At 19.2% G+C, this 18,694-nt stretch overlaps 3 protein-coding genes across 3 annotated transcripts; 2 read left to right on the forward strand and 1 right to left on the reverse strand.

The window, feature by feature from the left end:
• Nucleotides 1-1,218: 1,218 nt before the first annotated feature.
• Nucleotides 1,219-3,522, reverse strand: PRELSG_1455100 (HD superfamily phosphohydrolase protein, putative; the record flags this gene model as incomplete). Its single annotated transcript, XM_028679643.1, has 1 exon — nucleotides 1,219-3,522. One exon carries the CDS (start codon nucleotides 3,520-3,522, stop codon nucleotides 1,219-1,221), a length of 2,304 nt encoding a protein of 767 aa, XP_028535337.1.
• Nucleotides 3,523-5,852: 2,330 nt separating this feature from the next.
• Nucleotides 5,853-6,976, forward strand: PRELSG_1455200 (mitochondrial ribosomal protein L23 precursor, putative; the record flags this gene model as incomplete). The annotated part of the gene is made up of 2 exons (XM_028679645.1): nucleotides 5,853-6,491; nucleotides 6,803-6,976. 2 exons carry the CDS (start codon nucleotides 5,853-5,855, stop codon nucleotides 6,974-6,976), a joined length of 813 nt encoding a protein of 270 aa, XP_028535338.1.
• Nucleotides 6,977-10,839: 3,863 nt separating this feature from the next.
• On the forward strand, nucleotides 10,840-17,454 carry ApiAP2 (transcription factor with AP2 domain(s), putative; the record flags this gene model as incomplete). Its single annotated transcript, XM_028679646.1, has 1 exon — nucleotides 10,840-17,454. The coding sequence occupies one exon, from the start codon at nucleotides 10,840-10,842 to the stop codon at nucleotides 17,452-17,454; it is 6,615 nt and encodes a 2,204-aa protein (XP_028535339.1).
• Between the last annotated feature and the right edge of the window lie 1,240 nt (nucleotides 17,455-18,694).

The raw sequence follows: 18,694 nt of genomic DNA on the forward strand, positions 1-18,694 counted from the left end.
AAATAGCGATTTTTAAATAATTATATATGTTGATTATGTAAAAATTATATGATAAAATAAGTTTACCTTACCATTAAATACAAAAAAAAAAAAATTATATAGAACAAATATACTCTATGAGTTTGTCATGCACACATAATAGCTAACCTAATTTTTTTTCCTTTTTTTTATTATCTAGGAACTTTCATTATCTTTTATTTTTATATATGTTATATAATTGCATGTCAATAAATATTTTTTTTGTGTAAATTAAATATTTTTTTGCATACAGAACACACCAAATAAAATGCATCAAATACAAGAGAATTTTTTGTAGGGCCTATTTTAAAGTAAAAAATACATTTAAATCAATATAAAATTAAAGTAATAGTGATTCAACAAATTTTTGTATATTTAATTGATCACTTTATATTTTATTATGTTATTCTTTATTCTCCATGATAAAATTAGGCATATTATTTTTTTTTGTTTTTGTTTTATTTCGAGTTCTATTAATAGTGAAAAATTAGTGGAAAATACATGTGGAAGCCGGAGTTTAATGTATAATGAATAATTTCTAACTTTATGTGAATTAAACTCTCTATACATTAAAAAAATTGAAATCTTATTATTAATAAGAAATAGAAAGTTAACACATCAAAATACATTTGTAATATATAATGCATAAAAAAAAAGTTTATTGTTACAAAAAATTACAAAATAAAATAGTTTCATTCTATAAAATAAACAATTGAAAATAATAAAAAGAACAAATATTTAAAAATATAAAAGTAACATAAAACTCTCTTTTTAATTTTGAACTAATTAATTCAAATTAGCTACTTTTTAATAATTTTTATTAATAAGAAATAACTGCTTTTGTTATATCAGATGAAATTCAAGTTCATTATGTATTTAAAAAAAATAAACTATCTTATAAATATTATATAAAAGCTCATGCTTTGTAAAAAAAAAAATTTATGCTACTTTTGTATTTTATAAAAAAAGAAAAGGTGTATATATATTTTTAAACTAAAATTCAAAAATAATTCTACACATTTATAACAAATCATAATAATTAATTTAAAAATAAAAATATAATTTAAATTTAAAAAATTTTATTTAAATATATAATTTTATTAGGTTTTTTTCTACAAAAAAAAAAAAAAAAAAAAAAAATTGTAATTTCATATAATTTAATTTAAACATTTATTTTGAATTTTAAATTTTGAACTGTTTTTATTTAAATTTATCTTTTTTTCTATGAAAAGGAGAGGCTTTTGAAAAAACTTCATTAGATATAAACTTTAGATGAGCTTCCTTAGCTAAATGAGCTACTTTTTTATTTTTACAGTACAATCTTACGTTACATTCCTCAAAATATCTTGGATGCGTTCCCCTATATTCCTTATGTGCTATAAATGCTTCTTCTTCATTATCTGAACTATAAAAATAAACATAATCAAGAGGATCATTTGCCCCCATTCCATAATTCAAATAATTCCAATCAATGATTATATCATCGGGGTTCAATCCATGGGAGTAGCGAGCAATTTTTTCTTCGGTTGTTACTTTTTTTAAATATTGAATTAATTCTGGTTCCGTTATATTAATTTCTGAAATGTATTTATATACATAATCTGAATTTCTATCGTATATAACAGAATTAATTAGATTTAAGGAATTTTTAACATTTTCATCGTATTTAAATGTTTTCTCCATTTTTTTAATATCATGTATTATTGAAGAATCTGTTAAATTAAGAAATGAATCCAAATCATCTAAACATTGGGACCATCTAAAGATATCATCAGCTAAACGAAATCCATCACATAACATAAATTCCATAGCTCTAACTTTTCTATGAGTGTATACTTGTTTAAATAAAGAAAATCTGTTCATGTAAACCGTCCAAACTGGGTGAATTTCTTTAACATTATATGTTATACAACCATTAATAGCTGCACTTTGACATATTAAACGGCTACAATTTAATGATGGAAGAGTTCCATTGGGTGGAGCAATTGTTGAATCTCTCTGTAAGTAATCGAATTTATCAGTATCTAAACCATTTCTATTATTACATATAATATCATATGAAGCCTCTATTAAAGAGTCTATAGGATCTAGGCCTAAAAATTTTTTGTAATATTGTGGCCCTACTATTAATTTCTTTATTATTTTTACATCACTAGCATCTAATACTTCATCTTGATCTATTAAATTTTCAATAATGTGTTCAGCAATTTTTTGAGACATAGCAGCATGGTCCCATTTATGTTCTGTGTCTCTTTTTTTGTAATTAATGAAATAACTTTCAAAAGTATGACTAAATGGGCCATGACCTAAATCGTGGCATAATCCAGCAATTTGTACACAACGAAGCATTCTATTTAATTCTCCATGATGTGGAGACAAATTTGATCGGTTACATAAGTGCGTAAAATATTTTCCTGATAAAAACCCAACTCCTAAACTATGTTCAAATCTAGTATGTGTAGCTCCCGGATACACATATTGACAAGCTCCAAGTTGAGATAAATTTCTTAATCTTTGAAAAAATGGATTATCTATAATATTTTTAAAAGTCCATTTATCAAATTCAATAAATTGATGAATTTTATCACATATAGTTTTATAGTTTCTTTTATTAATATTATAATTATTTTTGTTGTGCTGATTAAAAATATTGTTACAAAAAATTCTTTTTTTTTTTATTCTTGTTATAAAATTAACAATCATAATAAATTCATAATATGAAATGTTCATTTCGTTTTTTATGAACTCAAATTTTCTTGATTCTATTACTTGTTTTAATGATTCTATACTTTTTATATTAAATAATTCAAATTTTTCCAACAAATGTCCCAAATTTAAATAAATGCACATTAGTGAAATATCATTTGTTTCAATAATGCTATATATATAATTTATTAGTTTTTCTTTATTGTTATTTGTAATAGGAAATAAACTTATAGCATCTAAGTTTATGAATATATCGAAATAGGCATATGTAATATTACTATAACTTTTATTTTCTTCTCTTATTTTTTCATAACACTCATTCATCTCTTTTATCTCTATATCGTTTCTTTGCCCCAAATTCATTATTCTGTTATTTTCAATTATGTCTTTAGATACATGATTGTTATTTAACTTTTCCTGTAAATCACTATAATTATTAGAATCCCCGTTACTCATTTTATTTTTTATATCATATATATTATCATCGTAAGAGTTTAGTTTGTTATCATTTTCTTTTTTTAATTTATTATTGATATTATTATTAATCTGGAAGATTTTTTTATAAGTGTTAACTTTTATATTTAATTTATTATTTATATCGGCTTTTTCAAAGGAACTTTCATCGTAATTTGTAAATTTAAAAAAAGTCACTGTAATTATTAAATCATATATTGTTTTTATATTTTTTAATTTTAAAAATTGTAATATTTTATTTTTATTTTCCACTGATATATTTTGTAAAATGAATTCCGCACAGGAATTTTTTTTTATATGATTAATTTCAAATTTCATATCCATACTTATATTCTTACATATATTTTAAATGATATGGTTATATGTAAACGTGATTATTACAATATCTTAAAAATTAAAATATATTTTCAATTAAAATAAAAAAAAACTAAAAACAAAAAAATTCTATGTATTTTAAAAATAAAAGTGTAAAAATGTATTATGTAAATGTTATGTACATATTTGATAATTTAAATTAAAATTGTATAGATAATAAAAAATAAAATAAAATAATTTCATTATTAAAACAAAAATTATAGAAATGAAAAAGAGGAAAATTAAGTATTTAATTATTGTATTAATAATTTATAAAAAATTATAATGTTATATTGACTCGAAAGTAAAAGTTGTATTTCTGTTAAAGGTATTAATAGAAATGAAAGAACATAAAAAAAAAAAAATGAAATCTACCAAAAAAAAAAATTAAAAATAAAAAAGTTTTTATAAATAAAAAATTTACATATTTTTTTTTGCTTTTTTCTTTTTTATTTCTTTTTCTTTTTTTCTTTTTTTTTTTTTTTATCCTTTCTTTTTTTTTTATCCTTTTTTTTTTTTTTTTTTTTTTTTTTTTTTTTTTTTTTTTTTTTTTTTTTTTTTTTTTTTTTTTTTTTTTTTTTTTTTTTTTTTTTTTGATTTTTTTTTTTTTGGTTTTTTATTGCCTTTTTTTTTAATTTTTCTTTTTTATGTTTTACTTTTTATGAATTATTTTTAATAAAAAAATAACTTTGTGTGTAAAAATTCAGATTAAAAAGAAAACATTAACATCATTACAAAATAGTCACATTTAATAGTTCTACAATAAAACATTTTATTTCGTTCTAAATTTAGAAAAAATCATTCTAAATCTTTGGAAATATAAAATAAATTTTTATATTTTTTAATGTATGTAGAATTAAACAAAATTTAACACATCATAACAAAATGGAACTTGTGTGCAATAAAAGTAAATGCGTTTTTTTTTAATAATTTAACCCCCCAAAATATAAAGATATATTTTTTGGAAAATTCTTGTATTTTATTTTTCATTTATATATGTTTTTCTTCATTTATTTTTTCAATAAATATTTTAATAAATTACGATATGAAAAATCATTTGAATTTTTTGCCTATTTATTATATTAATTATTAGTAACATAGTTTTCTCTATTTTATATAACGTCTATATATGAAAATAGAGGAAACAATTAAATCTAAATAGTTATTTCATTATTAAAAAAAAAAGATCACAGAATGATTTAATAATTTCAGTACAATGATTTTTACATATTTCATATTTATCGATGATAGCTTAATTTTTTTATACATACTAATAGACCATATGTTTTATTATCATTTCATAAAATTTTTTTATTTTTCAAAGGGCATTCAAATTATATTTTTACGTTCCATTTCATCAATTTTCAAATATATTGTTTATAAGGTGTTATGTAAAAATTTAAAAAAAAATGGCAAATAATACAAAACACAATTTGATTAAACTTTAAAGATATATATAAACTCATATATGTATAATATTAACTTTCCCAAAAAAAAAAAATAAAAATAAAAATTAAATTCATATGTAAAAATAATATTAAATTATAAAAAAAAAAAAAAGTTCGTTTATGTTTTCCTACTAGTATTTTCAATATTAATTTTATTCTTTTTAAAATTTCATAATTCATTATATAAATTAAGTCGCTCATTTTGTAATTTTTTTTTTTTTTTTTTGTAAATTAAAAAACATTAAATTATTAGATAATAGTTTTAATGGGCAATTATTTTCTATGTATTTACTTACCTTTTTCATATTCCTATTATTTTACAAATTTTATAACCATATCTTAAAAACATTAAAAAGAAAATAACACCTCATAGTATATTCATTTTGATATATAATAGAAAGTGAAAATAATGATAAATTTTTCAAAAAAATACTTACAAAAAAAGCAGAATAAATTATTTTTATTAATAAATTATATACAACACTAATATAAGTAACAATCTTATAAAAATATAACAGCGATGAAAATAAAAAATTATGATAAAAATAGAAATTTCTTTGTAAGGAATAGTAATCATAATAATTAAGAAAAATAATGAATTTTGACTTAAAATCATGAATAAATAAAAAAAAATTTTAATCGAGAAAAAATTAAAAAAAAAAAATAATAAAGCAAATATAATTAAAAAAAAAACATAAGGATTTATTTTAAAAAAAATTAGTATTTGGAAAAATAGTTATATATTTTTTTTAAAAAAGGAAAATTGTCTATAGAGTAAATATATGCACAATAAAATAATTATATATGCTCATATGTAACTCTTTATATATATATATATTTTTTTTTTTAATTATGTTTCTAAGTTTTATTCGATTAACACCACCAAAAACACCGAGAAATGTATTTTTTCCATGGCATAACTTTTGTATACATAAGTCAGGAACTTTTTTAGAAAAAAATAGATTAGCTTTAAGAGTACCCATTAATTTAACTAAATTTGAAATTAGAGAATATTTGAGAAAAATATATAATGCAAAAGTTATAAAAGTTAATACATTAATTAAAGTACCAGAAAGAAGAAGAAATTTAAGTGATCACAGATTTAACTATTATAGAAATGGACCTAGATATAAAAAAGCTATCGTAACATTAGAACATGAAGTACCAGATAGTGTTAAAATGATTCAGTCATGTAAAAATATAGGTAGAAACCCATATATTACTAAAAAAAATGTCATTTATGGAGTTAGAAGTGATGTAAAAATTACACCTACCAGATCTCAATTGTGGCAAATGGGAGAATGTAGATATTCATGGAGATTACCTTTAACAAATTTATTGGCTGATTTTAAAATGAATTTAAATCCTGACTTAAGAATTGATGAAGATTTTGTTCAACTGCAACCAGATATTACCAAACCATTTATGCATTCTGGTATTTCCTCAGAAACCTTTAAACCAAATAATGTTCCAGAACAAAATTTCCCTCATGTAATACTTTTATAATTACATTTAATAACATACATATACGTAATTGAATATAAATAAAATGAATATCATATTTATTAATAAATTGCATAAACTTTAATGAAATGCTATTATGCATATATATTCTTTAAATTATTGTAAAAAAATATTATATTAATATGTAACATTAAAAAATAAAATACAAACTTTTAGAAAAAGTAATGATTTTTGTAAATGATATACATTTAAAATAAAAAAAAATATATTTGTATTGTTCTATATAATAAATATTTTTTATTAATTTTTTTTTTTGATTCTTTATTATTTATATGTAGATTGATTTAACTCCATGGAGAAGACAAGTAAAAAGAATTTATGACTCAGGTACATTAGCACCACCTGAATTTTTTCCGCAAGCTTCTAAAAGCAATGAAACAATTGAACATTTAACTAAAAATAAAAATAAGAAAAAATCATCAAGGAGTAGTGTATGGAAACCTCCTTCATAGAAATAGGGAAATTTATTTAATTTCACTTTATTTTATCTATGTTACATTAAAACTTTTTGTTTACTTTTTTTTTTTTTAAATTTTCTCATTTATCCATTTTTTTTTTTTTTTTTTTTGATCAATTAAATATTTTCATTTAATATTTAATTTTATAACTATTAGTTTAAAATTTTTTTTTAATTTGATATACTAAAATTTTAAAAACAACATAAAATATTATTTTAACTTTTTATTTACTATTTCTATAAACTTCATTTTATTAAAATTGTGTATAAAATATTGTTTTGTGATAATTTTATCATTTAAGGGTGAAAACACTGATTTAGAGGATTATGGTAAAACATTCTACGAACGAAATTAAAAAAAAATTTTGTTCTACTAAATATATTTTAATTAACACACTTTAAATTTTTTTTTTTTTAACTTTCATTTTTTTTAAATTAATAATGAAAAGATACATTAATTTTTGATAGTGTTACTGATTTAATATATGATCATTCTATTTATATAATTTAACTCTATACTTAAAAAACGTAGTATTTTAATGTATTATTTTATATGATAACAAAAGGCTACGTTGGAATTTTTTTTTTTTTTGATCTGTTGGAAATGCATACAAACTAGAATATGTGCATGCATTCATTTTTACTATTTTTCGTTTATCATATTAACACACTGTAAAAACGATCATAGTGTATTTAGTACTAAACCGATAACATGTAATTTCTATATATCATTAGAATATTTTTGATCAGTTAATAATAACCTTTAAAATACTACAAAAGAAAAAAGCAATATTTTGAATCAGTATAAAATTGTAAAATATGATACTACAAAAAAAATTAAAACAGTGATAGGCATTGAAAATTTGATCTATTTAATTTTTTAAAGAATTTTCTATAAGTTTAAATATAATAAAAAAAAAAAAAATATGAAAATAAAGAATATATGAAGTGACCGTGATAAATATTTTAAGATACCTTTTCTAAAAAAATTTTTTTATGTTATTTTTTTAATTTTAGGTATATTTTGTTATAATCATTTGAAAATATACTCGATCTTTTTAAAGTGTATTATAATGCCAATATAATTACTAGAATAATTACATAAATTTAATTTCTTTTTATCAATTAATAAATTATATAAATGAATTGTAAAATATAATATGAATATACTAAAATTTAAAGTATTTTTTTTTTTTTCTTTTTGAGAATTTATTCTTTATGTGTATATTTTTTTTGCATTTAAATATATGTAAAAAAGGATAAGATAAATGTATATATAAATATTTTATATGCATTACCCGTTCTTAGTAGTGCTCTATTTGATAGACACATGCACACATGCAAACAAAAATTCAATGATGCTCTAAAAAAAAAATACAACGAAGAGAAATAAAGCGATATTTGCAAATTAAAAAATAAAAATTAAAGAAAAATATGTAATTTTTTTGGAAGAATATATTTTAAAAAATAAAAGAAAAAATTCATACGCAAAAAAAAAAAAAAAAAAAAAAAAAAAATAAAAAAAAATAAAATAAGAGAAATAACAAAATGGAAAATATTTACTACATAATTATTAAATAAATATGATTGTTTGAGACTTTTTTATGTGCACCGTATTGCGAATATAATTAAATTGTATGAAAAAATAATATAACTATTATTCTTTTTTTTTATTTATACATATGTAATACATTTGGATAGATAAAATATATATATATATATATATTATATATATGTATATCTTTATAATTTTTTTTTTTTCAAAAATTTTTCGTTTTACTATTTCTATTATAAAATATATACCTTTCATATAAAAAAAAATTTTTTTTGTTAATATTTTTTTTTTTTATTTAAAAGCAACAAATACATTGGATTGTTAATGTATAAAAGTTGATTAATTAGGAGAAAAATGCGAAAGTTGTAAAATTACAGAATACTATGAATTACATAAAATATTTTCATTAATAGTTATTTTTAATACTTTTTTTCGTTATTTTTCTTGTTATTTCTACTTTACTTATTTTTTCTTTTTTTAGATATTTTTATCTATGTCTGTATATAAATATATATATATATATATTAAAGTTTTTGATAAGCAAGCGCATGGAATATATTTAATGAATATATCATTTATAATTGTTTACAAATTATGTGAAAAAGGAAATTAAAAAAAATTCTAAAGCTTTAACTACGTGTATTTCTTTTTTTTAATATGTCATTCTAATTTTTTTTTTTTTTTACACATTTTAAAATATTTTTACATTTTCACTAAAAAGGAATTACACATTAAAATCTACAAAAGTGAAATATATATATTTCTTTAAAAGAAATATATATTTATATATTTGATAAGTTGGCATTTACATTTTTAGTTATTTATAAATACATATTTATTGAAGAGAGTTAATTTTTTTTTTTTTTTATTGAATTCTATTAAAGATATATTTTTTTAGTTTATCTTCCTAATATACATGGCTTATGAGCACTTAACATGTATTTAATTGTTAAAAAATAAAATATGAAGTAAAAAGAACATGTATTACATGATTATGAATAAGATAAATATTATATTAGCATAGAATTATGCATTGCAATTAAAAAAATATTTTATTCTTATGAAACATTATTGAAAAAAGCATTTTTAATTTATAATTTTTTTTTTTTTTTATTTTTTTTTGATTAAATCTTTTATTTATTTATTTTATTATTATCTTTTTTTAAATAATTATATATCATAGTATAAATTGTCAATAAGAAATAAGATGATATATTTCATCAATATATTTTTTATTTACTTATACAAATATAAACACATATATTTACATACCTTTTTTTTTAATGATTAGAAAAAGAAATTTTCGTATTAAATTATCAATGTGCTTATAAAATAATAATATAATACTGTATATAAATAACATATATATTCATACATAAATATGTTTTTTTGGATCATTAAATAGAAATATATATATATATATATATATGCATTGTAGATATGTATTATGTTTGAATTTATTTAAAAAATAATTCAATGCATATTTTTTCTTATTTATGTCTTTATTTTTTATTTTATTTTAAAATTTTTTTAATATTTTAGCATTCATTGAATATATATTAATACAGAAAAAATATATTTAATTTTTTTTTAATAATATATATTTATAGTTTTTTATTAAGATTATTTTTATTATTATTTCCTTATTTATTTTATTTTTTTTCTATTATTAATAAGGTTGTCTGTATTGTTAAAAGTATAACAATATATTTTCTTTTTCTATTATGTGTAATAAAGAACATATAAATTAATAGAAAAATGGAATATTATGTTCATTTTTTATATTCCTAACATATAGGATATTAAATTTAAAAATTAGTATATAAGTGCATATTAATTTTTTACTTTTTATTTTCATTTGAATTGAAAAATCTAGAAAATAATTTTTTATATTGTTTAATAAAGGATTGTATATATATATATATATATATATATATATATATATTTCTTATATATTAATAAGGAAAAATTCATATAATATATTATGAAATGGATGCTAAAGGCATTTATTTTCTTTTTTAAAAAAAGAAAAGAAAATTGTATTAATAGTAAAATTATATATATGAGTGTATTTAAAAATTTACAGAATTTTTAGTTGTTATTTTGAAACTAAATATATGGCATGATTAAATTATGTCATTTCATAAGTATATATATTTATAATATATCATTTTAATTTATTTCTTTTCTTTTTTTATATTTTTTATGCCTTTGCATGAGGCAATTTTTCATTTTATATTTTCTCATTTTTCTTTTCTTTTTCTTTTTATTGTTTAAGCAAAATTTTATTTTTTTTAAATGAGATGAATGATGTAAAGTGCACAAAAGAAAAATCATCGAAAATTGAAAAGTTAAAAAAAAAAAGACACAAAATAAATAATAACAATCAAAGTAAAAATGGAAACTACGAAAATAATGAAAATTCATGCTTCTCCAAATACTATGAAAAAAATAAAACAAATAATACTTCTTATGATTTAATGAATGTAATAAATATTAATCAAATTAATGAAGATATAATGAAAAATAATTATTTATGTAATAGAACCTTTCAAAATACATGTCCTTGTACGGAAGATCATAATTTAAATGATAATATAAATAGAAGCTTTCATAGTAATCAAATACAAGTTAAAAATTGTGAAAATATATGTAATAATGATGAAACTATCTATAATTCTAATTTTAATTCTTCTTTAATAAAATTAATTAATATAAATTGCAACAAATTTTCAGAACCAAACAACTTTAATAAATCTATTAATAAACAAGGATTGCATAATGAAACTAAATGTAATATAAAAGATTTAAATTTCTGTGTTAATGAGAAGTATGATCAAAAGAGGGATATACAAATGAATGATAAAAGTAAATCTAATATAGAAAAGACAAATAATTGTAAAAAAGTGAATAATATGTTAAGTGATTCTTGTTTTATGAATAAATTAAAGGTGCTTCAAGAAACCACGTGCAAATCAAGAGAAAAGAGTATAATTAATAATTTGAATGATAATGAAAATACTTATGACAATTGCGTGTTTGAAAAATCAGTAAGGAAAAAGAAAAAGAGAAATTCTAAAGATAATAAAAGTAGTGAATCTAATAATGTAAATAATTCTAGTAAAAATATTAACAAAATGCTTTATAATTTAAATATGAATAATATAAGTAACAAAAATTGCATAAATATTCCCACATGTGAGATTGAAAATTTTTCAAAGAAAAAAGAAAATTTTCTAAATAATAACATAACAAAGAATATTTTAGATAGTATGAACTATTTATGTTCTTTGAATAATGGTACAGATAAAAATAATAATAAAACGCAAATATTTAACAATAAAAACAATTTAGATTATGTCCAGAATATTATTCGTGATATGAATAAGTTACAGAATACCCATAATAATAGCAGTAGTAAAGATTCTAATTCAGTTCTAGAAAATAATAACGATGATATGAATCAACTATCTTCAAATAAAGAAAATAATAGTTATATAAACCTTTTAAATTTAAATAAATATAATGAGGAAGATTCCATGAAATGCTTTTATAATTCAGATAATTTATATTTATGTAATCCCAAGATAAATAATAATAATAAAAGTAATGTAAGTTTTAAGGATGACTCTGTATTGTATCAAAACAATGACAACATTTTAAAAAATCAAGAAAATAATGGGAATAATGCAACATCAAATAATATTTTTGTTTTGCCTTTACAAAATAATATAGGTATTAATGAAAAATATATTCAAAATATAAATAGGGTATCATCATCAAACAGTAGTCATGAACAAATCTTAAAAGATGATGAATGTAAGAATAAGAATTCCTCATTGCATAATTATGAATATTATAACTGTTCATGTAAAAATTGTGGAGATAACGCCATTAGCTTGAGTAAATCTCAAATTAATAAAAATTGCATCAGTTACTACACTAATGATAATGATTATAAAATGAATGATAGTAATAATAATAATAATAATAATAATAATAATAATAATAATAATAATAATAATAATAATAATAATAATAATAATAATAATAATAATAATAAATTACAAAATATAGATAATAGTCCTTTTTTTAATTCTTGCAAATTAGCTAATCAAAGTAAAAAGAAAAATCTAATTAACATTATTAATGAAAATAGTTCAGAAATAAATAGTTGTCAAAATAATATATTAATTATAAATAAAAAATCATCGAAATATCACAGTGGGCAAAAAAACAGTAATGACATATATAAAGATAATAATTCTAATTATTCTAATGAACAAAAAGCATATAAAAGTATTTATAACAATGAAAATCTTACAAATTGTTTTATTAATAATTATTCCAATTATAAAACTCCTGTGAAAGAAAAAGGAAATGATAATCAAGATAGTTCATTAAACAAAATTACTTCAGTTAATGAAATAATTACTAATATATGTGAAATTCTACAAAATAATACTACTGATAATAAAATTAACAAAAAATTCGAAAATTCTCCAACTACTAAATTAATTAATATAAATTATCCCGACAAAAACAACAACATAAATAAAAATGGAAATAAAAGTATCAATAATTACATAGAATCTTTAGAGAATGGCAATTATCATTTATTATACAACAAAGATAGTGATAAATATAATTATATTAATAACAATGATAAAAATGATAATGAAATATTTAATTCATTAGAAAAACAAAATCATGATAAATTAAAAAGTAATGATACTTTACTACTAATAAAGAGTTTATCTCATAAAGATAAGTTTACATGCCTAAAAAATATTCAAGAAGAACAATATGATTATTTAAAACTAAATGGAGAAGTACTCAAAAATAGCAATTTTTTTTCTGATACACATATAGAAACAAACATAGATGATCCTGCAGGATATTCCAAAAAAAAAAATCAATCATTTAATTTTCAAATTGAAGAAACATTTAATTATGAAATTGACAAGACTGAAAATGAAGAGCTAAAAGAAAATGAAAATATCAAAAGAGAAAGAAGTGAAGGGGAATATGAAAGAAGTGAAGAAGATAGAGAACATAAAAGAAATAAGGATAAATGTAATAGAATTAGCAATGATATAGAATCAAAAAAAGGAAAGGAAGATTGCATTAATGAAAATGATGAAAAAAAAAGAGATAATAACGATGATGAAATGTACGAAGAAGGATATGAAGAAGAAGAAGAAGAAAATGGAGAGGAAAAAAAAGTAATAGGAGTAAATGAAAAAGATAATGAATATCAAGAAGAGAGATATTGTGAAGATATTAAAGAAAGCAACCTTGAGGAAAAAAAAAGCGCCAAAAGAAAACTAAATAATAAAGAATATAAAGAAAAAATTCCAAAAAAAATAAAGAATCATACAAAAAAAAATTTATTAAAAAGTAATGGTGAACTTCAAAAACACAAAAAAAATATGCATGATAATTTTTCAAAAAATAAAAATAATTTATTTGACCATTATGATGATATAAATACAAACTTTTTTCATTTAAATAATCCTAATATTGATGACTTCACAAAACAAAAATTACTTGATATGATGAAGAAACCCTTTTCTTCCGATAAAAATGGAAAAATGCACATTTTTTATGAAAAAGAAAGAAAACGAATGCAAAATGGAAGAGATAATAAATATATTAAAAAGTTAACGAAAAATGAAAATGAAGATTTCGACAATTTAAAAAAAAATAAAAATGTTTTAAAAAATTCTACTAGTGCCTTTAGTCATGATAAAGCATTAAAAGAATTTAAAAAAGAAAATTCAAAGGAATTTTTTGAGCAAAATGAAAATCTTCAGCACATGATGAAAAAATATCACGAAGATAATTTTTTTAATAATTCAAATTATGTTTATAAAAATCTAAGCTATGAAGAAGAATTTGAAAAAGATGCACATGATGATAAAGAAAAGGATGTCAAAAATAAAAAATTAAGAAAAAATATAAATTTATCAGGAGAAAAAGAAAAAGGAAAAGAAAAAATGGGAAATCAAGAAAGTAGTAATGAAAATTTCGATGAGTATAATAATAATGATATAAAAAGTGTAGAGAGAAAAAATAATAATAATGAAAAAGAGGGTTTTTATATGAATGCAATAAAAGATAAATATAAGAGAAATAAAATAAAAGTAAATAATAATGAAGATAACAAGGAAAGAAGAAAAAGTATCAAAATGAAAAATGATAGTGAAAAAAAGATAGATGAAAATAGTGGAAATTTTAATACGAATAAACAAAATAAAGAAATGTTATATAATGATATATGTATACAAGGAAATTCAAAAAATGAAGCATTTACTAATACACAAGTAATAGATGCTGATAGTAGGAAGAAAGAAAATTCTGTATTTCCAAATAAAAAGCAAAATCTTTCTATCGATGTACAAAAACTAAAATATCAAAATAACTCAGAAGACGAGGAAGAAAAGTTAAATAATGATGAAGGTGAGGATAATGAGGATGGTAATGATTATATGGCAAATAGTATAAAAAAGTATGATTCTGATGATACATGTAATAAAAATTTTCATAAAACCTTAAACAAAGAAAAAAAACATAAAATGTATTTGTGTGATATAATGAAAAGTAATGATTTAAAAAGAATTAACGATAATTATTTTAAATTACACTCAAATTTAGCAAGTAACTTATTAAGTACAAGCACTAGCAGTAGTTATAGCAATGATAATGTAAAAATAAGTTTAAGTAATTACGAAATTGGGAAGTTATCTTCTAATACATGTATAAATAAGTTTCTTCTAGAGGATGAAACGCATAATAATTTAAATATGAACTCCCTAAGGAATAATAATTGCTTTTTATATGATAATAATAAAAAAATATTGGAAGGGAAAACATCTGTAAGCTTAGATAATAATTCTGCTAACAATGAAATTAATATAAATGAAAACAATAATAATATAATTAGTAATGAAGAAAGTATAATAACAAATAAGGAAATCCTTATAAATGATATACAAAAAAATGTTATTAATGAAATTGATATAGAAAATAAATATGTAAGTAATTCGGTATTAAGTAATCATTTTGTAAATAAAGAATTGATTATGGATGACAATAAAATAGTTCCAAAAAAAGAAATAAAAGATAAATTAAAGAATGATGAAATAATAAATCAATCAGGAAATCAATTTTATGCTAGATTAAATAAGAATAATGATTTATCGCAGCGTTTACATGATGATAATTTAGTATGTGATAAGAATATTTCATGGAAAAGTAAAGAAAATAGCAAAACATTCAAAAGTTATGGGACACTAAAAGCAAGTGCAAATAGGTATTATAGTAGTAACTCACTATCAAAAAGAAGAATGCTATTTAAAAGCAAAAGCTATAGTGATAATGATAATTTTTTAAGCTTCCATGTGAAAAGAAAGATATCTTCATGTTCTGATTATAAAGAATATAATAAATGCTATTTTAAAAAACATACATTACTTAAAAATAGTTATTCAAAGGAAAAAGAATTTTTATTAAATAGGACAAATAGTTTAAATATAAATTTAAATAGAATAGGAGAAGACATAATAAAAGATGATAGCAAAAATAACAACGATAATATTAATGCCGAAGTTATAAAGGAAAAAAAAATGAAACATCACGTAATTAATGATGTTAAAATACAAGAGGAGGATTCATTTAATACTCAAACAAAGAATTTGCGCAAAGAATTAAATGAAAAGGAAACAATTCTAAATGACAAAGATAATAATATAGAAAATAAAAAAGAAGAAATAAATGACGTATGCAATGTAGTTGAATCATCAGTAAAAAATGAAATAGATAAAAAAGTGTGCACATTAATAAATTGCCCAACACATAATCCTCAAAACTATACAAAGAGTATGGCAAAAAAAAATGATTCACAGGGGGATTCAGTAATATTAAAAGAAGAAAATGATGAATTAAAAAGAATACCAGGTGTTTATTATGATAAGAATTCTCAAAGATGGTTTGGTGAACATAAAATAAACGGTGTTAAGTGTGCTCAAAGTTTTGCAGTAAAGAAGCATGGTTGTGAGGAAGCAAAAAGGCTAGCAATTGAATGGAAAAAAGCAAGAATAAGGGGAGAGGTATGGGATAGATTTATAAATAAAAAAAAAAAAAACAGTAGTAGTAATTGTTTAAAAGCAGCAAAGTCTAGTCGACCTTCAGTAGAAGAATTAAGAATGAAATATTTATCTATGAGCAAAAATATGCCTAAGGTAAGAGGTGTTTGGTTTAATTCAACTCCTCAAAGAATGGGATGGGTTGGACAAGCTTATAAAAAATGTAAAAGAATTGAAAGAATTTTTTCCGTAAATAAATATGGTTTTGAGGGTGCAAGAAAATTAGCTATTGCTTTCCGAAATTCTCAAAAACCATCTAATGAGGATAGTGATGAAGACAGCTGGTCAAAAGATGATAAAATGAATATGAAAAATAGTGAAGATAATTTAAATAACTACGAATATAAAAGTAATTTTTTGAGTTCTATAAGTAATATTAAAAATAATAATAAAATTGAAAGCAAAGATATAAGAATTAATTTATGTAGAGATGCCATATTATTTATTTTACAAGATCTAGAAACTATATTAGAACTAAATATACCCTTATTAAATAAGAATGTAAATATATATAAAATATGTATAAAACATCATTTAAATTATTTAACATTAATAAAGAGTGAAGAACAGATTATTCCTTATTTAAAAGTATTTGGCGACTATATACAAAGATGTATTTTGCCAACTGATCTCCCATATGCAGAATTATATGTTTTAATTGATTCATTAATTCACAATGAAATATTACCGTCCTTTGATCATAAACAAAATTTTTGTGAATATTCAGTAACAGAAGATCCTGGAATTATAACACCATCTATGTTATTATAAAGAAATTACTAAATTAATACTTAAATATTAATATATATATTTATTTATTTATTTTATTTATTTATATATTTATTTATATATTTGTCAATATTGATAATTATTAAATTATATATATTTTTGGCATTAAAATCAATGCGAATTTATTCAAAGAATAATTATTATCAATGAATTATAAATTTCCATTATTGTAAGAACGATATTTACTATCATTAAAGCAATATATTATTATAAGTATAGCTTTCATTAAAAATACAGAAATAGTATTTTTTTTTTTTTTAATTATAATTCACTTAGTATTATATATATTTTTATAAAAATTACATAAATATTTTACCTATTATTTTTATGAGAGCGATGATATTTTTATATTTATTCTTAAATTAAGCAAGTGAAATATATATATATATATATATTATATATGTATTTCTTTTGTGTTTATCTGTCAATATATATATATATACACTTTTTAATTTTATATTTTTGCATAGAAAAAAATATATTTTTTTATACTTTATATAAAAGATATTAATCGTTTTTATAATTATATATTTAAACCGTACTTATGAATTATGTGTATAGTTCATAAAGTATTATTTTTATTATTAATTTATGTTTTGTCTTTTTTTTTTTACTAAATAAGATAAAATTAATAAAATAACATAATGTTCATTTTATTAAAAAATTGATAAAAATTTTCACATCATTTATGTGATTCTGAGAATTTAAAAATATGCATATATATATCACTAAGAAAAAATAAAATAATAAACTTAATTTTAAATTTTATGTTATGTATCTATTTTTTATATTATTAATTGTCTTTCTGAAAAATATAAGAAAGAATGTTATGTAATATAATTATATAAATCCAAGAGTTAATATATAAATAGAATCATTAAGTCTTCATTATATATTTTATTTTATTTTTCAATGGTTGTCTAATATTAAGATCTAAAGTATTCATCTGAAGCCCTTGTGAAAGTTGAAAACGAGTAAATGTAAATATGTGCATTTTTATTTAAAAAAAAAGTAAGAATATTTTATGCTAAAAGTGAGAGAAGGAATGTTTCTATGCATTATGTATCTATTTAAATTATTTTTACATGTTTCTATATATATATATTTTTTTTTTCGAATATATAAAATGCCAAAAATATAATTTTTTTTTAATTTTTCATTTTTCATGTAATGAATATTTTAATCTATCATTAAAATATCTGTTATATGTATAGTGTAAAAT

Source organism: Plasmodium relictum (genome assembly GCF_900005765.1).
Source record: "Plasmodium relictum strain SGS1 genome assembly, chromosome: 14".
NCBI classification, from domain to species: Eukaryota; Apicomplexa; class Aconoidasida; order Haemosporida; family Plasmodiidae; genus Plasmodium; species Plasmodium relictum.